This window comes from Bos grunniens, chromosome 14 (genome assembly GCF_055505025.1).
Source record: "Bos grunniens cultivar Pamir isolate PY7600 chromosome 14, Bosgru_T2T1.0, whole genome shotgun sequence".
In the NCBI taxonomy this organism is placed as follows: Eukaryota; Metazoa; Chordata; class Mammalia; order Artiodactyla; family Bovidae; genus Bos; species Bos grunniens.
This window is the reverse complement of record NC_141178.1, coordinates 15,183,202-15,207,987: the sequence shown is the minus strand read 5'-3', so window position 1 is coordinate 15,207,987 and position 24,786 is coordinate 15,183,202. Positions and strand designations below refer to the sequence as shown.

At 41.6% G+C, this 24,786-nt stretch overlaps 1 protein-coding gene across 10 annotated transcripts in view; it reads right to left on the bottom strand.

Annotated features, from left to right (window-relative positions):
- Positions 1–24,786, bottom strand: part of CPQ (carboxypeptidase Q) — a 577,075-nt gene that overhangs the window by 124,951 nt on the left and 427,338 nt on the right. For all 10 annotated transcript variants that reach the window (XM_086336023.1, XM_086336027.1, XM_086336025.1 and 7 more), the window contains exon 6: positions 1,682–1,773. In XM_086336023.1, the coding sequence (XP_086192149.1) occupies positions 1,682–1,773 (92 nt within the window). The remainder of the gene's footprint in view (positions 1–1,681; positions 1,774–24,786) is intronic.

Sequence of the window (24,786 nt, the reverse complement as noted above, 5' to 3'; positions counted from 1 at the left end):
GTCTAACATACTTCACTTAGTATGATATTCTCTAGGTCCATTCATGTTGCTGCAAATGTCAATTTTTTATGACTAATAATACCCCACTGTATGTATGTATGTATGTATGTATATATGCTACTGCTGCTGCTAAGTCACTTCGGTCGTGTCCGACTCTGTGCAACCCCAGAGACGGCAGCCCACCAGGCTCCCCCATCCGTGGGATTCTCCAGGCAAGAACACTGGAGTGGGTTGCCATTTCCTTCTCCAATGCGTGAAAGTGAAAAGGGAAAGTGAAGTCGCTCAGTCATGTTTGACCCTCCAGACTCCCCCATCCATGAGATTTTTCAGGCAAGAGTATTGGAGTGGGTTGCCATTGCCTTCTCCAGTATGTATGAAAACCCTTAATCTGAAAAGATACTTGCACCCCAGTGTTCATGGCAGCACTAATTTACAATAGCCGAGACATGAAAAGAACCCAACTGCCAGTCAACAGACTTAACACATCATAAATCTGTTGACTGGCAGTTGGGTTCTTTTCATGTCTCGGCTATTGTAAATTAGTGCTGCCATGAACACTGGGGTGCATGTATCTTTTCAGATTAAGGATTTTCATCCTTTCCAGATATATGCCCAGGTGTGGGATTGCTGGGTCATATGGTAGTTCTAGTTTTCATTTTTTAAGGAACCTCCCTACTGTTTTCCAAAGTGGCTGCACCAATTCACATTCCCACCAACAGGGTATGAGGGTTCCCTTTTCTTTCAGAATGTACTATTTGCAGCCATTTTGATGATGTCCATTCTGACTGATGTAAAGTGATACCTCATTGTGGGTTTGATCTGTATTTCTCTAATAATTAGTGATGTTGAGCATCTTTTCATGTGCCTCTTGGCCATCTGTATGTCTTCTTTGGAGAAATGTCTTATAAGGTCTTCTGCTCATTTTTGATTGGGTTGTTTGTACATTTTGGATATTAAATCTTTGTTGATCAAGTCATTTGCAAACATTTTCTCCCATTCCACTGATTGCCTTTTTGTTTTCTTTGTGGTTTCCTTTGCTGTGCAAAAGCTTTTAAGCTTGACTAGGTCTCATTTGTTTATTTTTGCTTTTATTTCTTTTGCCTTGAGAGCCCCTGTTCCCTGTCTTAAATGCGGTCTTGTATTTCTATATATGATTTTCCACTATCACCTTCTTGCCTCAAGCTTCACTTTTGCCTTATTTTGGTCAGTGTCAAACCACACTGCCCTCCACATTCCCAGGTCTGAGACTTTTGGTCAACACTCCTGGCTGACTCAAGGTCTTAGGATGTGGCTTTCAAATACCAGCGCTTGGGACCTTGGGGCATGGGGGTGGGCTCAATAGGAACAGGGACTGTGAACTTATTACTGCTTCTCTGGCATACATGAGCCCAGCAGAACTGGAGAGTCAACGAAAATGGCTAAATACCAAGTGGAATCTTCCTAATGCCACAGATTAACATAGACATAGAAAATTCCTCAGCTCACCAGGGTGTTCTCCTTTATGGGGCTGAATGAAGACGATTTCTGCAAGGGGTGTTTGCCAGGGTCAGCCTACCACAGAGTACTGTTGAGTCTTCAGGACAATAGAGGAAATTTTCAAACCAGAAGCGTCAGTGCTCTTGGTGCATTGACACTGACATTACACGTGCAAATGCCCAGCAGTCCACGGCTGCTCTCCTACCTTGTGCAGCTGATAATACTGGGAGGAACCAACTCCACCTTGCTCCTCCGCAGTCCAGAGCACCAAACGCAGGGTTCTCTTTGGACGCAGCCCTGGGAATAACAATAAAACAAGTGATTCTTCAGTTGATTTTGAATTAAAGAAAAAAAAAATGGCAGGGCCTCTCATCTGAATTCTGCAGGAGGGAAGCAGGAGGGAATCAGAGGTATGCCCTTTCATCTCTTGCTGGTGTGGCTGCCTGATTCACGATGTGGCTGACCCAGCAAAGGAGGACCCTCAGGGCCAGTCTCCAGGGCAGGTTAATGATGAAAGGGATTGTGGCGACTGCTGTCTGCAGCCCAGGGAGTGAGAGCCTCTATTCATATTTTTAACTGGACAAAGTGCCCAGTAGGACACAATTGATGGCCAAGTTCACTGGGCTACTAGAGTCCATCCAGAAGATGTAGTTAGGAAGACTCTAGGCAGATCCTAAGGCCTTCCTTCCCATGATTAACTGAAACCCAGTGATTAGTCTCTACTTCAAGAAAAGGTACATAAGGGGTTGCTTCTTAGTCTAAATCTACAAGTATAACCAACTGCCCATGCTATCCTTAGTAATGAATGATCATGAAGAAAACACAACGCTGCATTCATTGACTTGGGAAATACAAACGTACATCCTGCAGTCATTGAAGTTACTGGCAGATCTGGCATATCTAGAACCATCTTTGAGTGACGGTGTCAGCTCCATAAAAGTTAACTACAAGGGTCAAACAGTATGCTGGGAGTTCCACTTTTTGATCAAGACTTGAAACTTGTTTCTGATTTGGACCTGATGATGTTGCTTCTGAGAAATAATAAGTGCAGAAAAACATGAAGTGGGGCTTACACCTCATTAAGAAGACCTTTCCTCTTGCCTCACTGCAGGGAAGCCGTAGGGAAGGACTATGAATGGCTACGAGACGGACATACAACAAGCATCGAGTATAATGACCAGTGCCGCCACCCAGGCACGTGGCCTTCTTGAAGGGAGCAGGCTGGTTGACTGCAGCCTGGATGATAAGTGCTCCTGGGAAACGGAGCTCTGTTCCTCCTCCTCTGGACACCGACAAGTATTCTTTCCTTGTATAAGTCTAGTGCTAAGGTACTGAAAAGGAGTTAAGCTTTTCACTAAATGAAACACTGTGAAATGACTTTACACTTGAGCAATTTTGACATCAAACAGCACAGGCTGTTGAGTTCCAACTGTTGAACTGAGTTGAATTGAGGCAGGCTGACCTGAGTTCCAACTAAAGCTCAGAAAAGCAATTTCCTCATCCAATTGTTCAGCAGATCCCATTGGTGTTTCCTGCTAAGTCTATCTAGAATCTAACTTTTCACCTCTGCTCCCATGCTGGTCCAAGCCCCACCCATTTTTGTGTGGACTGTTGCAGTCGCCTCCAAGCTGGTCGCCCTGCCACAGTCCATGCCCCTCTGCAGGTGATGGTCTGCACTGCAGTCAGCAGGCCCCTCGTAAACCGTATGCCAGAGCACGTCATTTCTCTGTTCAAGACCTCCAAGAGCCACACTGCAAGCTTCTGGTTCAATGTGATGCCCCCAGCGCCTAGACTGTTTGGCACACATATTTGGTGCCCAATAAATAGGTACCAAATTACCACACAACTGCACTCATCTCACACGCTAGTAAGTAATGCTTAAAATTCTCCAAGCCAGGCTTCAGCAATACGTGAACCGTGAACTTCCAGATATTCAAGCTGGTTTTAGAAAAGGCAGAGGAACCAGAGGTCAAATTGCCAACATCCACTGGATCATCGAAAAAGCAAGAGAGTGCCAGAAAAACATCTATTTCTGCTTTATTGACTATACCAAAGCCTTTGACTGTGTGGATCACAATAAACTGTGGAAGATTCTGAAAGAGATGGGTTTCTGCCTCTTGAGAAACCTGTATGCAGGTCAGGAAGCAACAGTTAGAACTGGACATGGAGCAACAGACTGGTTCCAAATAGGAAAAGAGTACGTCAAGGCTGTACATTGTCACCCTGCTTATTTAACTTATATGCAGAGTACATCATGAGAAACGCTGGACTGGAAGAAACACAAGCTGGAATCAAGATTGCCGGGAGAAACATCAATAATCTCAGATATGCAGATGACACCACCCTTATGGCAGAAAGTGAAGAGGAACTCAAAAGCCTCTTGATGAAAGTGAAAGTGGAGAGTGAAAAAGTTGGCTTAAAGCTCAACATTCAGAAAACTAAGATCATGGCATCTGGTCCCACCACTTCACGGGAAATAGATGGGGAAACAGTGGAAACAGTGTCAGACTTTATTTTTCTGGGCTCCAAAATCACTGCAGATGGTGACTGCAGCCATGAAATTAAAAGACGCTTACTCCTTGGAAGGAAAGTTATGACCAACCTAGATAGCATATTAAAAAGCAGAGATATTACTTTGTCAACAAAGGTCCATCTAGTCAAGGCTATGGTTTTTCCAGTAGTCATGTATGGATGTGAAAGTTGGACTATAAAGAAGGCTGAGCGCTGAAGAATTGATGCTTTTGAACTGTGGCATTGGAGAAGACTCTTGAGAGTCCCTTGGACTGCAAGGAGATCCAACCAGTCCATCCTTAAGGAGATCGGTCCTGGGTGTTAATTGGACGGATTGACGTTGAAGCTGAAACTCCAGTACTTTGGCCACCTGATGAGAAGAGCTGACTCATTTGAAAAGACCCTGATGCTGGGAAAGATTGAGGGCAGGAGGAGAAGGGGACAACAGAGGAGGAGATGGCTGGATGGCATCACCAATTTGATGGACATGGGTTTGGGTGGACTCTGGGTGATGGACAGGGAGGCCTGGCGTGCTGCGGTTCATGGGGTCACAAAGAGTCGGACATGACTGAGTGACTGAACTAAACTGAACTGAAATAGGTATCAAATTAATAAATAAATCCAAGGTGTGGTGTCTTAGGGTAAAATTCAAAGCTCTCTAACGCTATCCCAGCCTCATCTCCTAAGACTTTCCTGCTAGTTCATTTTCCAGGCAAAGTATTGCAGTTGAAAAATGTGGACAGATCTGCTGAGCCCTGCTATCAACAGGCACCAACTGTGTGACCGCTGAGACATGTTTCCACCTGGACTTCAGCTTCCTTATCTGAAGAGTGGAGGGAATATTACGTGTTCATAACATAACAATTTCCCGGGGTGGCTGTGAGGATGAAATGAGATGTGATGACGTATGTAAGACACTCTGTCTGGCATGTGGCAGACGCTCAATGAATGAATTATAAAACTACATAATGGATAGTCAGGCACAGAGCATATGCTTTTACCCATAGAGAGAAGGGGCATCTAAATACTCAGTACAATCTTCCCAAGTCACATGAGTCCCTGCTGAAAAAGAATCCTGAAGGGCCCACTGCCTGCTCCACAGAGTCAAACTGCCTACTCATTTTCATAGCACAAACTGTTGTTGGAGGAAGAAGCCTAATCAGTCTATCTAAAGATCACAGTCATTGGCTCCTCAAACAGAAATGTGCTTAATGTCAACTTAAACCAAATGGCATTTTGCTTGCAACAGAGAAAACAGTCAAAGAAAAAGGATAAAGCGCTGCAAATGAAAATTCTGAACTTTTTTGAAACCCATATAAAAGGGGAAAAAATCTTTCTGTTTACATATCTCTGCCTTTACCAGCAAAACAGTACCAAATTATTAAAATGATGGCGTTCTCTAAATAGGGATCAAGTGACAGTTTAGCACAAATTAGAGAAAAATTAATTTTTCAAAGCAAATGCTCTGAATATCCCCATAGACTTGGTGTTCTAACTTGCAAATCATTGCTGTACAGGGTTAGTCTCCCTCACATTTCAAATCAGCCAGGTGGCCAATGATGTTCCATTAAGAGAACAAAAAAGTGATCTGTTTGAAGTACGGAATGCTAAAACCTGCAAACAACAACAGCATAGCTAGTGCACAGCTGGCCCTGAGGATACAGAAACCCCCACCCCCACTCAGTCCTGGAGAAATTCAGTCCCCATTCTACTCCACAATCAAGGTGAAGGCCCAAGAGAGGAGGTTGGGAAACGGGCGGTTAAGCAGATACCGACGGAGCTGCAAGGTCTCTTTTCTGCTCTGACCTTCTGGTTGCCCCTAGAGCCTAAGAGAAAAAGCCTTCACTCAGCCCTCTACCCTGCCTCTAGCCTGGAGTTCGAGCTCCCAGGCCACAGATGGGTAGTGCGGGCACAGGGAGGTGTTGGCCCTGGGATCTCAATAAACTCGGTGTCCCTGCTCTGCCCCTTCTAGCTCTGTGACTTCGGGGGAGTTGTCTAATCTCTCTGAGCCTCAGTTTCTTCATCTACACAGTAAGGAAAAGGGTAATTGCCTCATGGCTTTGTTAAGAAAATTAAATAAGATGAGGCATTTAAGTAAATATGAAGCACAGTTCCTGGCACACAGTAGGCTTTCAAGAATCGTGTGTTAGCTTCTCTCTACATCACTCCACGAACTTCAGCCTGTGCCAGCGATTTCTAGGAAGCGCCTGTGAGAGAACCAGGAAAGAGGTATCTTCCTCGTTCCTCTTCCCTAGGAGCCGCAGAACATCTTTGTTTATACAGAATGCACTCGCAGCCAAGGGGAAGATACAAGTTTCATCTAACTTGTGGAAAAACACATAATCTCTTTCAGCGTGGAATATGCCCTCATTCCAACACAGAGCATGTCTACCTCCAAATAAACAGAAGTTGTTTCCTCACTTTAAAAACTGAAGACAATCAGAATTTTTAGTTTCTGGATAAAGTAAAAACACACGCACACATACACACAATAAATTTGATAGCTGAGTGAAGTTGACATAAGGGATGTCTATATTTATCATTTCTAAATAACAGAATTTATTGTGTATCTCAAATTCAAACTGGTTTTAAAAGCTGGGGATTTTAAGTATATGAAGTAACAAAAATAACAACAACAATAATAAAGCAATAATATTGACAGCAACACAACAAAATGATTCAAGGTCAAAGGCAGGGCTCTCATCTTGTAGCAAAACCAGGGTAACGTAGGAGTCCTAGCTCACAGCTCTGGCCCTGGCTCAGTGGTTCACAGCACCAGACTAAGGCAAGAACAGGAAATAAGTCTTTGAGCTGATAGGAAGGACTCTGGGCTGAGCAGGCTTGGAGTCATGTCTTATTGAGGTTTTGTCAGAAGATAAGCAATTAGTTCCCCCATCAATATAACAAAACTGCCCAGAGATCTCTTGATCTCCTGGAATTTTTAATTAGAACTTTAGAGAGTACAAGAAACATTATATAGCATTCCAGTTTTCTATTAAAAGAACGTAGACTATGGATAATATGTCAGAATTTTGCCTTTGTTTATGAAATATGACATACACGCACTTCACTTTCATTTTATTGAGGAGAATAATAACGCTATTGGGAAAACAGTGTCTATGAGAAAGGGTGAAAATAATCTGGTAGGAGTTTATTTTTTGTTGTTATCAAATTTAAAGATAAGAAGGCTGAGAATAAAACTGATAAATTGGAAAGGTCAACTGACTGTCCTACACTTGGATGAGGACTGAGCCCAAATTAGATTAATCTACCCCTGTAGAGAGATTTTCCAAATTATGAATTCTAAAGAACACTATTTATAAACAAAGTGTATTAACCCAAATGCCTGTTTACTACTCCGCTTCAATCCTACCAAAACTATGTAAGTACTCTTCTCTGTTCTGAGACCTAATTTTGCAGCATGCATGCATGCTAAGTCACTTCAGTCATGTCCAGCTCTTTGCGATCCCATGGACTGTAGCCCCCCAGGCTCCTCTGTCCATAGGATTCTCCAGGCCTGAATACTAGAGTGCTTTGCCATTCCCTCCTCCAGGGGGTCTTCCCAACCCAGGGGTCATACCTGTGTCTTTTATGTCTCCAGCACTGGCAGGCAGGTCCTTTACCACTAACAGCACCTGGGAAGCCCAAATTTTGCAGAGAAAACACAATTTTCTCTTACAGTAAATATACTCAATTTCTACATATTCACAGTTTTAGATCATAAATACACTTGTTATCCAGCTCCTCTTTATCAACAGTTCAATATCTGCACTTAGAGAAGTCTACTTCTCAGTGGTAAAGAATAAGTCTGCCAATGCAAGAGACTCGGGTTTGATCCTTGGGTCAAGAAGATTCTTTGGAGGAGGAAATGGCAACCTATTCCAGTATTCTTGCCCGGAAAATCCCATGGATGGAAGAGCCTAGTAGGCTGCAGTCCATGGGGTTGCAAAGAGTCAGCCATGATTGCATCTATTATGCAGTTCTGTAATAAACTTGACTAGTATAAAATAATGATATGTGCTGTGCTTAGTCCCTGAGTCGTGTCTGACTCTTTGCAACCCCATGGACTGTAGCCCACCAGGCTCCTCTGTCCATGGGGATTCTCCAGGCAAGAATACTGGAGTGGGTTGCCATGCCCTCCTCCAGGGGATTTTCCCAACCCAGGGGTTGAACCCAGGCTTCCTGCACTGCAGGTGGATTCTTACCACCTGAGCCGCCAAGGAAGCCTATAATGTTATATTAGTGCATAAACTGAATGAGATGAGGCAGTAAGCATAGTAGTTAAGCACATAGGTTTGGGGGTTGAGACCTATTTCAATTTTGGCCAACTTACTTAGTTCATTATATATGAAAACATTACACTGATTTTTTAAAACAGGGGGCATGGTTACACAAAGATTCATTATTTTTGTCAAGTAAATTGTGACTACTCTTTATAGGCAGGAACAGAAAATCACTTGGAAGAAGATCTTTTGTTCTCAGAAGAATCACTTGGTATCTTTCAAAGTCATGTAAATATAAAGCAATTAGGCACTTTTGGGGGGCACTGGGGCAGGGCAACAAACTTGTAAAACTCCATCTTGCTGGTTACTGCCTCTTGAGCTTTCTGACAAAACAACCCGGATACCAGGCAGGAGATAAATCAGAGTGTAAAAGGAGCCTTCTGGGAGGAAAGTCAGTGCTCTGACTGCTGCTTCCTCGGATGGAGGACTGGGGATGAGGGAACTGTTGAGGCAGAGTGCTGTTGTTCTTCAGTCACTAAGGCGTGTCCGAATTCTTGCAACCCCATGGACTTGCCTGTCCTTCACTGTCTTCTGGAGCCTGCTCAAACTCATGTCCATTGAGTTGGTGATGCCATCCAACCATCTCATCCTCTGTCATCCCCTTCTCCTCTTGCCCTCAATCTTTCCCAGCATCAAGGTCTTTTTCAATGAGTCTGCTCTTCGCATCAGGCGACCAAAGTACTGGAGCTTCAGCTTCAACATCAATCCTTCTAATGAATAGTCAGGGTTGATTTCCTTTTGGATTGACTGGTTTGACATCCTGGTTGTCCAAGGGACTCTCAAGGGTCTTCTCCAGCAACACAGTCCGAAACCATAAATTCTTCGGCCCTCTGCCTTCTTTATGGTCCAACTCTCACATCTATACATGACCACTGGGGAAACTATGGCTTTGGTCTGGGTGACCATGACTAAAGGCCCCAGGGCAGGGAAGGTCCTGGAAACCACTAAAACAAAATGACCTTGATGAAGAGAGGAATCTGGGTTATTATTGTCCTGGGCTCAACACAATGGAGTAAGATTGAGGGGAAAGGCGAATTTTAGACTAGCATGTGGCCAAGTCCAGAAGGTCCTCCAGATCCAGCCACTCTAGTAGAGGTTATGATTTAAAGAACAACAGCTGAGGATGGGAGTATCAGCAAGGGGAGTTGTAACCTTGTTCCCCAAAATGGGTACCACTGTAACTTAAGACTGTGAACAGTGCCGTGCAGCAGACAGAAAGAATAGCAGTCACAAGTGGATCCAGCCACAGGTTTCTGGAGGAGAAATGACCCATTTGTCTTGAGTCAAGTTCCAGGAACCTCTAGGAGATAATAGACTTCCTGCTAATAAGGTCTATGGAGGCTTGGATGATTAATGGTACAGAAGATTGAAGGATGTGATCATATTTATAACCTGTGTTTGTGGAGCAGGTCATAATAGTTATAATTTCCATAATTCAAAGGGAACAGTCCTACCTCATTATAACGATTAGGATTCTATTAGCCAGGAAAATCATGATTAATCACTGCTGAAGCAGAAACGCTGTGACCACCAGGGTGTGAAGGCTGTTTCTGGCCCTTATCCAGTTTTCCACTCTTTTCATCCTGCTTTTACCTCTCACCCTAAGCTCCAGCCACATACTTCCTACTTGTTCCTGACCCAAGATGCCATGCTATCTCAGATTTCTAGTCCTTTGTAGATTGATGCTCTTCTTCCTATCTAGAATGCTCCTTCTACTTTTCCACCTGGCAAGCTCTTATTCATTTGACAAAGTCCATTGCTAATATTTACTTTATCTAAGAAGGAGCCCCTAACTCTAGGGAAAAGCTGGCTGTTCCTTTCTCAGTGTTCTTCTAGAACTTCCTACAGACTTCTCTGTCGATTTTCAACCACACTTACATATTGATCTCCCCACTAGATCATTAATTTTCTGAGACTTACTTGTTTCTCTTTTTCATAATCCTGACCCAGTACCTGACATGCAACAAGTGCTGAATAACTGTTTACTGACTGACTGAATGAATGAGTGAATAAACATATTTACATGAGTATATACATAAGTATATATTTACATAAGTATATTTATTTACATAAGTATATATATAGCTACTGTCTTTTCATCTAATCTAAAGCATACCAGCTACTCCTTAGTTCAGAAAGTTAAGCTCTACTTTTACTGTGAAACCAAAGTCCAAATAACACATGTGAAACCACCCCAGTAGCCTGGTTAATATGTGCTTCAACTTCTGCATCTATGCATTTACCTACTTTTGAACCACAGGTGCATCTATTAATAGTCAAAATTATTAATCAACAGCTCTTGCTGATCAAGTCACTAAATATATAATAAATATATTATGGCCACAGAAATCATTCTATCAGCTAGTTGTATTAAATTATAGGTATTTACATTTTAGATTTTGATAACTCTAATTTTCACTTCAATTTCTTTATGATTATAAACAATATATCCTTAAAATATGAAAAACAATAAAAATTAGAAAACAGAACTTATAAGCATATGGTATTTCCTTATAATTTTTGTATGCTTGTTATTTATATACATATACAAAGAGTGATTTTTATATTTAATTTTATTCTACTTTTACCACTTAAAAATCTTGACATATATGGCTTTTATTATAATTAATAATTTTCAAGAAAGTAATTCTTAAACTTTTTACCTAGTCTCTTACTGTTGCATATTTAAGATTTTTTCCTTAGGGCAAGATCTTAAAAGTAGAAATAATTAGTCTAAATATTATAAATATTTTTAATTTTTAAGGCTCTTGAAACACATCTGTAATGCCCTAAGGAAAGCTTATCAATATATATTCCCACCAGCAGTGTATGAGAATATTCACTTCTACTTAATGTGGAACTTTTAATCTTACCTCTTTAATTTTTATGTCTGTCAGTATGTTATATATATATTTTCTATACTACATTCTACTAATTTTCAGCCAAAATAATTATACACACACACACACATACACAATCTGTAGTGGAGTTTAACTTGACTGAGACAAATGTTAAGTTTATATCTGATGCCTGACTAGAGTTAAAATATATGAATTTGTTTTTCTTGTTTAAAATGCCTGATCATACAGCTCTTTCATCAAAATATTTCTAAGATAATATTATGTCTTGTAGGGATCACAAGCCTGGTCTAGCTGGCATTTTAAAACATAGAATTTCTTTTTCCCTACCATTATTCAGAGGGTTTTTATCTGCAAGGAGAAATCGAGAAGCCTGCTTAATGATAGATTTGAACTCTGAATCACACTTTTGTTAAGAGTTCTACCTTGCAACAACATCAAATGGGGAAGTTAAATAAATAGTGCAATTTTTAAAAAATTATGGTAATAAAGTACAAGTACCAAAATCTACCTCTCTTAACAAATTTACATTTGCCAGTATGGTTTTCTAAATTGTATTTCTTGTGCAGATGGTGCTGTGTGAGGAAGCATGAGAGTATTTGTATTTCAATCAAGGATTATCAACAAATAATGCATCTCCAACAAACAACTGAGAGGGAAGATTTCTGGAACCCTTTTTCAACACCAAGCAGCAGATATAAAGCACAGACGCTTTATTATATAACGAAGGCGCCATCATTAAGCTGCTCCTGTTTACTCTTCCAAATGCTCATTTTTAGGATTATGGTGGAGAGGAGCAGATTCCTCTCCACCTTTTATATATATATTATATATATATGTTTTATATACATATTATATATATATATTTATAATATATATATTTTACATATATATTATATATATAAAAATATATTTTTAAAGATTTTCTTTCTGTATAAAATGATCTGTAAAGTTATCTAAACTTGTTTTTGACCAGTAATTAATCATAATTCTTATTCTTGTTTCTATTTAAGTTTCAGTTTTCAGACCACAACATGTTTGGCCGTATCAATAAATTTTTGCAATCCATTTTGAATAAAAAAACCTCTTCTTTAGCACTACTCCATTCTTGGCTCCCAAAGTGATTGCTGACTGCTCTTGCTAAGGGAAAATCTCACCGTGAAAGGAACAAGATTATCAATGTGTCACTGGAACTCTGCCCTTTCTTTCCATTCCCACCATGGCCACCATTATTTAAGTCTTCTGAATTGCTGTGGTCACCAACTAACTGCTTCTTCTCTCTGTAGAACTGCTGCCAGATTCATCTTCTTAAAATACTGCTTTGAATGTGTCACTTATTAAATGAAAATCTTTACTCATTCGTCATCTAAAGAAGGAGTCTGCCTCTACACTTTTTTGAACATGCATCGCTTCCAGTAAAACATTTGAGCATGCATCACCACATATGTTTATTTATGAATAAATGACACATATAATATTGTCTACATGTGCAATAAATATTAGCAAGAAATTAATGTCTCGTTTTAGACAGAGAATAAATATTTTCCTGTACCCAAATGATGGTCCCACACAGCACCTTGCTCTGATGGCCACCGGCTTACAGTGCAGCCTCTCCTGTTAGTATGGCATTCAGGAGCCTACACACACGGGTTCCAATCTGCCCCTCCAGACTTGCCTCTACTTCTCCCCGTCCCAAAGTCTCATTTCCAGTAAACTGGTCTCTTCATGTTCTTCCTACTTCTGTGCTTTTCCTCACACCATTTATCCCATCACCTTTGCCCTTTCTTTTCCTTCTTGATTTACCCATATCCCAACCATCTTTTAAAATTCATTTCTAAGACCTCCGGTTCCACTCTCTCCTTCCTCTGAGCTTCAAAGCAGTTATTTTCTGTTTTACCCATTTGGCAATTAATCATGACTAATGTATTAATACATCCTGCTCTTAATCTCCACAAACCAGTCCCTGGTCAACTGAAGAGCCCTACGTGTATTTCTGATGAATGGATTAGCACATCTAATGGAAATTGTTTTAAACTGAAACAAGACAGATACAGACTAGATCTGCAAAATGAACTTTTGGACACAAGACATTTTCAAACATTAAATCAGTCATGAGTTACATTTGCCTAAGGGAGAGTAAAGCCTGGAAAAAAGGCTGGGCTTGGACAGGTTTGGAACATGGAAACAGACTGGAATCTTTGCCATCTCTGTTAGATCTAGAATATTATGATTGATGACTTTGCAAATACTGAGCTCCACCCACAGGGATGTGAGGCTGACATTTTCTCAAGAGAAGTATTTGGCCTTACAGAAGATGTGTTGTTTATCTCAAACACTTTCATTTCTCAATTATGAAAAGTGTGAACCCATTTATATTTTCCAGATGAAAGAAAACTTAGAGAAAACTCAGAGTGTTTCCATGAAACCAATGCTGCATAATCTATGCATGCCACGTTGCCAAGGTAATGGATTATCTGACCCCATGGGCCTCTTGCTTTTCCAGGTCATCATGTCACATCTTACATATAAAAGCCATTAGGGTAAAGGAGAGATTTTATATATTCTGTTAAAGTATTTATAGGCACTTGTAAAAATGTACTTTAGATCAGGGGATTGTCATCTTAGAAAGACTCTCCAAATTTAGCAGCTCCATCCCAGGGCCAACCGCCCAGGGCATGTTCAGAGTCTGTGGACACTTTGGTTCTGAAATGAAACCAAACCCATGCAGAGTTATGTGCTTAGTGTGGGAAGGAATGTGATGCCTCCGATCTCGGAACTTTTCCCAGGACCCCTTGTCCTCAAAACCTTAAAATCAACCTACTAGAATTCTTTTTCCCTATGTAGACACTGACATTTCAAGAACATTATTTCCTGTCATTGATATTTAATGTGTACATATAGTGCCTACTAAAACACAGCACGGTCCATTTTGGATGTACAAGCATGTGCTTAAGAATGCCATGATATAAAAGAGGAAACTAATTCTGTGCTAGAACAGGTGAACATACAAACCAACAAATACTCATCTGGACTAACTGTGCAGAAATCAAGAAGATTAAATGGCATAGTCAAAGCTACCTGAAATATCAGACTCCTTAATTCAACAACTATTCCTGGTCCAGGACAAGGAGTTTAGGACTGAAAAAGACAGTCATGCTCTTTGAAACTTACAATCAAAAAGACAAAGTGAGTAAGAAATTCCCACTTTATTCTTATCATCATTGCCATCACCATCGATCATTGTTGTAGGTACTTTCAATCTGTTTAAAGAAAACTGATTTTTAAAAATTAAGTTATCATTGCTCTGGATGGTGACTTAACTAGGTTCAAGGGTAGAATTGGGAGATAAGGCAGAAAGGTAATGAAGAAAAGAACTGGGGGAGAGCAATGATGTAGTAGTAAAAGCAATGAAAGCATCATTAATGTGATTATAGAGATGGCCAACATTCAGCACAAGATGCGGGAAGAGCGGGCCAAGATGGATGGGCACTCAGTACCCTACCAGGCACTGCCGAGATGTTGTCAGACGCTGTATCATACATAATTTCAGAAACATGATTTCATTTAGTTCTGCAAAGCAAGTAATAGTGCCTTCCTCTTTTACAAATAATGAAACCGAGAGATAGAAAAATTGTCATTTGTCCAGTACTACACAGTTGGTAACCAGCAGAGCTGGGATTCTAACATGGGGGTGTCTGATGCCCATCCTATGCTCTTAACCACATCATGCTACTGTCTTCCCATTTCGCTGCATGGAAAGAGCTGACCCATCCTGTGCAACCTCTGCCTTTGGTCTTCATTAGCTGAAGCTCTCATGTCAGAAAATAATATACTCTAACAAAGCTACTGTATCTGTCCCGTTACTCAGAGGTCCATGTTAAGGGTCTTCAAATTCCATCTAAAACCATTCAGTTTCAAGAGACAGAGTGGCAAGAATATGACTATAGGTAGTTGGCTGGGTAAATGCGTTTGGTCAGGAGGGTGAGGGCTGGGACCAGTGCAAAGAAGGACCCTTTATAGGCCAGTAGAGATAAGCAAGACACTGAGACATGCAGAAACTGAACAAAACTTGAGTACTGAGATTTACGGCAACACTTTATTAAGTGTTGGGTCCAAAAACCATCACCGACTCAAAATAAATAGGTGACAAAGAGGATACTTTAACTTCTGTGTGGGGCGCTGAAGAGTTTCTTGCATTCTGGGGACCTGAGCTCCTGAAATATTCAAATGAAATCTAAAAAATTAGAAGCCTAGCTTAGATAAGTTAGATAAGATCCTTTCTCTGCACACAAAAATCAGAGGGCTCTGCAAAAATCAGAAAATACTACTGTCAAGAATATTGTGAAAAATAAACTCCAAATGTAAATATATTTTTACTGTCAGTAATAAAACCTATTGGAAAAGAAACACTCACACGGTGTTTTAGGAGCTTTAAGTTCTTTGCAAGAAAAATGATTTCTTTAAACATCAGGATTTCACTGTCTTTGTGAAGGAGATTTCATTAGAGGGAGAGTCACGGTGTGTATTTACTACGGCCGGTAACTCGCCGAGCTGGGATTCCAGTGTGGGGCTGTCTAGTGCCCATTCCATGCTCTTAACCACATCATGCTACTGCCTTCCCTTGAGTTTGGGACCTGGTCCTTGAGTTTAGGACCACTTGGAAGGGAGGCAGAAGGTGATCAAAGAGTGGAGTGGTGGACAGTGATTTTATCAGAGTGAAAGTATTTACAGCTCCACTGCTCCTCTCTTAGAAACAGCTGACTAGCTGTGGGGCGGTGAAACGGGGAGGTGAGGAGAGGCGAGCAGGGTAGACTGGATGTTAGCCACTGAGCTGGACATTGTGCTAACTTTTTTCCAGACAGGATCTCACTTCATTTTCATAGCAATCCTACAGTACCTGGGAGTATGATGATACCTGGGGCTGTTATCCCCAAGTAACAGATAAGAAATAAAGGCTAAAAGAACACAAATGACTTGCACTATGTCACAGGGCAGGTAAGAGCTAGAGGCTAGATATGAACCCAGTGTCCACGCCTCACCTATTAGACCACCCTGACTCAGGCTCTCTTACAGTAGGAATATTCTCTGACAAACAAGACAAAAATAACTTAGGACAAATACCGAAGCCATAGAGAAACCACAGGGAACTGAACTTCAGTACGATGTGGAGATAACCGAACTGCTCCCTAGTGTTATGTTTCCCTGAGTCCACCGAGTATGGAGTCATCAGTGTTAGGTTACCGGCATCACCATTGTAGAGAACAGGGCCTGCTTACATGTCTTCTGGTGGCTCAGATGGTAAAGAATCTGCCTGCAATGCAGAAGACCTGGGTTCAACCCCTGGGTCAGGAAGATCCCCTGGAGAAGAGAATGGCAACCCACTCCAGTATTCTTGCCTGGACAATCCCGTGGACAGAGGAGCCTGGCAGGCTACAGCCCATGGGGTCACAAAGAGTCGGACATGACTGAGTGATTAACACTTCACTTCATTCACTTCTATTAGGTTCCTACCTTCAAATCCCTCAAATTTCCAGAGCAACCTTCCTCAGAAAAACAAAGATTGAGATAAATGAAAAGTGTAGGAAAGGAAAGAAGTGGTACAAAGGCAGACACAAAGCATAACAGCCGATTAAACACCACCAACCTGCTGCCTGCAGAAATCAGAAATGATACAGATAGATCACGTTGTGAGCTGTAGGCTCTGAGCCATCACATCGCTGTTCTCCACTATACACTGTACACAGTGCTCTGAGAAAAGTCGTCACCTTCTGTTGTCGTTTAGCGGGGCCAGATCTCTCACCCGGTTTAATGGATGGATGAGCAGATGAATGAATGAACAAACAAAAGAATAAAAGAAAATAAGGAAGAAAACTAATCGAGATTTAAGAAAATCAAGAAAGCAAACGACTAGGATATAGTGATATAGATATGATACAGACACTCATTCTCAAGTCCCGTTTCAAGAGATGAAAATCAAATGGTAACCTGTGTTCCTTTTTATACAGAATAAAGAACATCTTTTATTCCCCCCAGTAGATAAATAATTCCTTAAATTAAAACTGCTGACCATAAACAACACTGTCACAAACTCAAGATGTGGATGCCTTCCTCCATCCCTCCCAGCCCCTCCTGCCAACACCACCCTGGCTGGAGCAGCTGTTAGCAAGCCACAGTCACTCCTGAGACTCTGCATCCATCCTCTAAGATAAGGAAAAATCAGATGTGACATGGAGGAGATGGGGCGGAAAGTGTTGGGACCGGGTAGAAAGAATGCTGGAATTCGTCAAACAGAGACTCCAAGAGTCCCCGCATGCAGGTGCCATCTGGCCTGGCTCTCTGAGGCCTGGAAGGTGTGCGGTGGCTGCTGCACGCCAGCACAGAGCCTTGCAGATGGTGAACAAGTGCCCCGGGGCTGATCAGTGGGGGCCTGAGCAGCTGGCTGACAGAGGCTAGCACCCTGGACAGTCAAGAGACCTTGTGCACAGGACTGGCTGCACCCCAAGCCAGGGCCACAGCCCGGACGTTGGAGCCACCAAATCAGCCTGTGAAGAAGTAAATAAGTTACGAGGCTATAATGGACCAATGAGGCTGGTGGGCTGCAGTCCAGGGGGTTGCAAAGAGTCAGACATGACTGAGCGACTGAGTGCATACATGTGCGCATGCACACACGTGCGCGCGCGCACGCACACTGAGTGCATACATGTGCGCATGCACACACGTGCGCGCGCACACACACACATACTGTACAGCACAGGGAGTATCGTCAATGTTTTATAGTAACTTTTTTGGAGTGTATTCTATAAAAATTTCAAATTACTACGTTTGTACACCTGAAATACAAAGCAGGCAGACTTCCATGGTGTCACGTTCACCCTGATGTGGCCAGGAGAAGACTAACTAGAGGGTAGAGATGTTTACTAATGAAGTAAGGTCAAAAGAAAGCTACCATTTACTGAGTACTTGCGAGGTGCTAAGGCAGTTTTCCAGTCTGTTAAGCATTGGATGTGTTCCTTTAATTTTTCTCAACTGATCCTCAGAGTAAAACAAGGACACAGGTATTATCATTTTTCCTAGTTTACAGACTAGGAAACTGAGGCTTAGGAGGATGAATGAAGCAACTCACTCATGGTCATATGTATAATATTGGCAGAAGCAGCACTTGAACCCAGGCCCTTCTGACCCCAGAGCCTGTGGATTTAGCCTGCCCTCAATGAGCCTGGTGGGCCAGGGCTGACTCACATGGGGATTAGTCCTAAGGGAAGGGGCATAGACATCTGATGAAGAGGATAACATGATATCATTGATACACACTCAAGACTCCAATAAGAAAACTACGCTCTCATCCAGTTACCACACTAAAGCGAGGAACCCAGTCAAGGCCAAGAGCTAATCTCTTGACACTAGGCCCATGCTGCTGCAAGCTGAAGGTACACGTATACCAGTTTGTGTAAGCAGACAGTCTAAAATGCCCAAGTATAAACCAACACATCATTACAGAGTCTGCTGGGCTATTGATCCAGCTTCCCAGTTCTCCTCGGCCTGACTCACTACTTGCTTAAATCTATTTCTCTGTGCTGGGGAATCAGTGGCACAAGGCATCAATTTGCTCTGGGCACATAATTTTGTCTTTAAATTCTTCAAATGAAAACTGGCAATGAGGGATTTTTTTAAAACATAGAGATGCTAGACCACTTCCTCAAGGCCCGGACTTCACAAGGACCTAGAGAGGGAGTATGACTCACTGCCCCATCACCCAGCCACACGTTGGTTCAAATGCTCTGTGTGCTAACCATGTTGATGTATTCATCTTTGAGCCCTGGACCTGGATTACTTTCAGTCAACTGCCTAATCTAAGTCAGACTGTTTAACTGTTTCAGCATTAAATAATGGCACCTCAGTGACTCTCTCCAGCACCTAACAGACCACGGGCATTAAATGTTAAATAAACAAGACTTATCCCAGTGTTTCACAGCCCACTTCTTTATGGTATTAAAACTTGCTTCATTCCCCTGAGGTTCCCAAATAAGAAAAACAGCCTGTTCTTTATTATAAGCAGTAACATTTTTTCCTCCCATCTAGAAAATGCATGTCATTGCCCAGAATGAAGCTTATTTCAAGAATTAGATCACCTTAGACTGTAAAGCATAACTGTGTTCTGGCTGCCTGAGAAATCACAATTCCTTTTGAAAATGTATACACACTTGTCATTTAGAAATAGTTCTTTGCCTTGGCTGTTGAGCAAGAGAAGGATTTTTCTAAGGACAGTGTCAGACAGCCTCACGGTGACTCCCAGTTTAGTATGCTAATTGTTATCTGCCATGACCTGGCTGCAGACACAGTAGGCTTTGAAAACAGCCCCTGTAAGGAAAATAACACATGAGTCAGGAGGCAAACGAGTTCTCAGTAGCCTTTGTGTGTCATTTTATCCTAGGCAATACCTGTGGCATTTCTGCAGGGTGGGCCTGCTTTCATCAGCTGCCAGGGCATCGTGGGAAGACACTAGCTCTCAAAGATCTGGCTGGAAAAACACCCCACAGCTTCTGTCAAAACAGTCAGATGCCAAAAATGAAGCCACACAGAAAACCGTTGTGTCCAAACTCCAAATGAAACAGAAGATCTGCCTCTCTTGAGAGAAGCCCGTCTCATTCCAGAACCAGCTGTTACAGACATCGGGGTACTTGGGGTGCATCTGTTCTTCTATAGAAGAAACTCTTCAAACCAACTTTGGTGCAGGGGGGCGGTGGGCGCAGGGAGACAGGGTTGGGCGCAGGAGTGTGCTTTTTAATGACCAAGGCTGAATAAGCTTTCCTCTGGTTTTCTTTTATGTTTCTCCATAAAGCACTTTTCATGCTTTCCTGCTATTTTGCAGTGGCTTTTTTTTTTCCTAATTTACTTAGGTTGCCAAAGGGAAAAAGATTCTATCTCTTGGTTAGTTGAAAGGCAAGTTTCAACTATTCCATGCAGGAGAATGAGCTGGCAACCTGCTGCCAAGGTCAGGTAACAAAAGGCTCCCTTCAGAGCCTGTCAGTTTCCAGGTGCTGCTGCTCTGCGACCAGATAAGTTGGTTCACTGTGCACCTGGGTCCTCCCCAGCTGCCTCGCATCAAGGAACCCGTCATGATATTTGCATTTTAATAAATATTTTGTTGTTATTGCTTTTTCTTGTTTGTTTCCAGGGGTTCTAAGAAAGGGAAAAACACAGTTATAATCGACACATGTAGGGTAGAAGCAGCTACATTGGGCTGAACTGCCATTTGGTCTAAGAAATCTGAGCTGGAATTTTTTCCCAACAGGACAAATGTTTAGAAGGCAACAAATGTACATTGCATAAAGTCCTTTCATGTCCCTTGCAGAGCAATTCCCTGCCGCCCTTGTCACGGACGGTAACAGGTGTGGGAGTAACAGAGCCTACAAGACTGCAGGAGTCCAGCTCCTGACACCTTTTTCTGGGTCAGATTTGAATAAATCTAAGGGACAGCAAGACAGGTACGCAGAAGAGGCAGCTCGACTTTTAGAATCTTTCACTCCTATTCAATCTTACTGCTATCCCTTCTGCAAACTGTAACGGTTTTCTTGGTTTCAAAATTGCTTCCTCACTTTTATTCAAATTCTGAGAGCCACCTTCTGATAATTATGAATAATCCCTCAAAACCCCACAGGTACAAGGATTTCAGACCAGGTGACAGACTCAGCTGCCTGAAACTGAAGGCCTCTGTTAGGGCACTACTGGGCTTGTTTAGACTCTACTTCCCTCATCATATACTTTTGAGGACTTTTTCAGGATTCTAAACTGAGGAGGGTACTTGGGATATTGGTGGTAATTTATGGAGCATATCAAATGGGCAATTTAAAAAATTTTAAGGTCCCCATTATTCAGTGCAACACTGTACGCCATGGAGATCAATATTTCCAGGGTAGGAAGATTAGCCTCGAAGGACTAAAAACTGAGACTTTATATTCAGAACAAGCAAACAAAGAAACCACAACTCTATTTAAGTAGACATTTAGTTTTCACCCTATTAAACTGATAACCTCTTCAATGAATAGATAAGGTTCATTTGTAATCAGTACCATTTATATGTAGTGATAGACAGTTATATAGCAAAGACATCACTTTGCTGACAAAAGTCTTTATAGGCAAAGCTATGGCTTTTCTGGTAGTCATGTGTAGATGTGAGAGTTGGTCCATAAAGAAGGCTGAGCACCAAAGAATTCATGCTTTCAAACTGTGGTGCTTGAGAAGACTCTTGAGAAGTCCCTTGGACTGCAAGAAGTTTTCAACCCTGAGTATTCATTGAGAATACTGACGCTGAAGCTAAAGCTCCAATATTTTGGCCATCTGCTGCAAAGAGTTGACTAACTGGAAAATACCTTGATGCTGGTAAAGATTGAAGGCAAAAGGAAAAGAGGGCAGCAGAAGATGAGATGATTAGATAGCATCACTGACTCAATGGGCATGAGTTTGAGCAAACTCCGAGAGATAGTGAAGGACAGGGATGCCTGGCATGCTGCAGTCCATGGGGTCACAAAGAGTCAGACACAACAGCAACTGAACAACCACAACAATAACACTTTTATATATTTATTTGGCTGTGCTGGGTCTTAGTTGCATGACGCAGGATCTTCAGTCTTTGTTGCTGCGTGGGGGATCTTTGAGTTGTGGCATGAGAACTCTTACCTGTGGCATATGGGATCTAGTTCCCTGACCAGGGATCAAACCTGGGCCCTCTGCATTGAGAACCTAGAGTCTTAGCCACTGGACCTTAGGGAAGTCCCTTCCATGCTTTTAAATTGCTTTAAGTTGATCCATTACACATGTAGATTATTCACTTTACATTACAACCTGGATGTTAATCTGTGTTATCTCTGTAAATTTCTATTTCAAAATATTTCATTGTAAGGGTAAGCATAAGTTAACTGTTCTTCACTTGTTATACTTTTCATTTATTTTCAACTTTTAATATTAAACATAATATTGTAATGACTAGTTTCAACATAAAGCCTTTTCAGATATTTGAATTTTTTGAGGATAGATTATGAGAAGCAGAATTAGTCAAAGGGTAATTTTACCTCTTGAGATATATTGCCAAATTGCTTTCCAACCAGTTAGTATCAAATTATACTCCTATACACAGTGTATCCGAGAAGGCAATGGCAACCCACTCAGTACTCTTGCCTGGAAAATCCCATGGACAGAGGAGCCTGGTAGGCTGTAGTCTATGGGCTCGCTAGGAGTTGGACACGACTGAGCGACTTCACTTTCACTTTTCACTTTCCTGCATTGGAGAAGGAAATGGCAACCCACTCCAGTGTTCTTGCCTGGAGGATCCCATGGACGGGGGAGCCTGGTGGGCTGCCGTCTGTGGGGTCACACAGAGTCGGACACGACTGAAGTGACTTAGCAGCAGCAGCACACAGGGTATAAAAATGTCTTTTTGTTATGTTCTTACCAGTACTCTTTTTTAAAATATAATCTTATTTATTTTTGGTTGTGCTGGGTCTTTGTTGCAGTGAGGGCTTCTCTAGGTGCAGAGACGGGGGACTACGCTCTAGTTGCCGTGCGCAGGCTTCTCATGGCGGTGGCTTCTCTGGTTGAGGAGGAGGGGCTCCAGGGTACACGGGCTGAGTAGCCGCAGCACGCGGGCTTAGTTGCTTTGCGGCATGTGGGATCTTCCCAAACCAGGGATCGAACCCATGTTTCCTGCATTGGTGTCTGGATTCTTACCGCTGAGCCAACAGAGAAGCCCCAGTATTCTTTTTTTTTTAAATAACTAATTTAAAAGGCAAAAATGTTATTTCACTGGTTTGAATTACATGTATTTGATTGCTACTACCTTTTTGTGAATTATATATTATGGTTCTTGGCTCATTTATTTATTGTGAACACTTTATATTAGGGATATTTATATTAGGGATATTATTGGCTATAATTTTATTGGAATTCTTTCAAATATTGTGAATTCAATTCTGTGATTTTACTATCTGTCCTTCATCCTCAGTCTTCCTGTTAACCTTTCAAAGGATGGTTTGGGATATCACATAATAAAAATGAATTAGGAGACTTAAAAAAAAGATGTCAGAATAGTTAAATCCAAAATGTAATTCTCTAATATTACAAATTCAATGTTGCTCAACATGCCAAAATTCCTTCCTAAGTCTGAGTGATAGAGACAGGCGCACATATCCTAGATCACAGTGATGATGATCATCAACAAAATAACATATCTCACCGAGTGATAAGGTTTAAGGTAAATACTCCATGTATGGCCCTGGTAACAACTAGAATTCTTCCCCCCCTACTTGGTTTGGCATCATGAGGAAGAGTGTAATTTTAAAGGCCCCTACCAAGCAGAAGTTATCAATATGCACCCAGGTCCTTACCAAATACTTTAGTTACCAAATTCATTTGACAAAGCGCACAGATAGCTTCAGACCAAGTTATAGAGCACGAGGCCACCTGGGAAATGAGAGAGGTAAGCCATAGGTGGGAATCTAGTGCTGGGGTCTCAAAGTACAGCAAAGCTGGTTACCACTGAAGAAAAGGCCAGGGCTCTCAGGCTTCAAGGAGTACACCTGGAGTGTACAAGTCTATAGAGTGGGTAGAGTCATAGGAAGTAAAGTCAAAGGACTGCAGACAAATATATTCACCTAAAACAAAACCTTCAGGTTAATAACAGCTAAACTGTATACAGTGCTCTGAGGTGGCTCAAATGGTTTTAACATTAATTTCTCAGTTGATCCCTCCAAAAAGTCAGTGCCTAAATGATTATATTAATTTTACTGATACAATAGCTAAGATAAGAGAATTTCATTGAGGTGTCCACAATCATAGAGCTTTCAGCTTGCAGAGCTGAGAATCAAAGACAGACCTATTAAACAAACTACAAGACCAGGCAACTCTTTGACTTATTAATGATTCCTAGCCTTGCTGGTCTTCTGTGGATACCTCTCCTCCTACCCGAATAGAAAGCTCAACTTGTCCTCTCACCTAAACTTTATAAAACTCAGAAGTAGAACCAGTGCCTGCTTTCAAGAGAAATACAAAAGAGTAGAGAGGAAATGCCCTTTTGTTAGAATCTACAAAAGGCAAGTAAGTGCTATGCCTCATGAAACTAAAGGGTTCCCCAGAAATATATGTCACAGGGATAACTAGACTGGCTGAGAGAGTACTTATGATTATGTAGCCTGGATGATCTTGGCCATATGTGGATCTGAAAAAGTGAACCATCTATAAACCAACCAATCACTTGTCTGGAGATCAGAAGTCATCAATGTCAATGTTCTAGAATACAACCCCCACAGGAGAAAGGCTGCTGAGTCAGACAGCCAGTAGTTTTCCTAAAGGCTTCTCTTTTTCATTAAAAAAGGGGCTTAGTATTAGACTGACTCTGTTAAAATCTAGGATATATCACTGACCGTACTAGTCAAAGCTACACGACCTTGGACAAGTGACTCAGCTTCTGTAACTAAAACCCAGGGCTCTCATCTGGAGAATGAGGATGATACAGTAGTGCTAGCTTCACGTGGATATCATGAATGGAGATTATATGAGAAAGGTCTTGTAAAAGTGTCTCATAAATAGTAAACATTCTATAAATAGAAGCTATCGTTACTCTAGTATGATTATGTCCTGCTTTAAGCCTATCCTTTGTTCTGTGG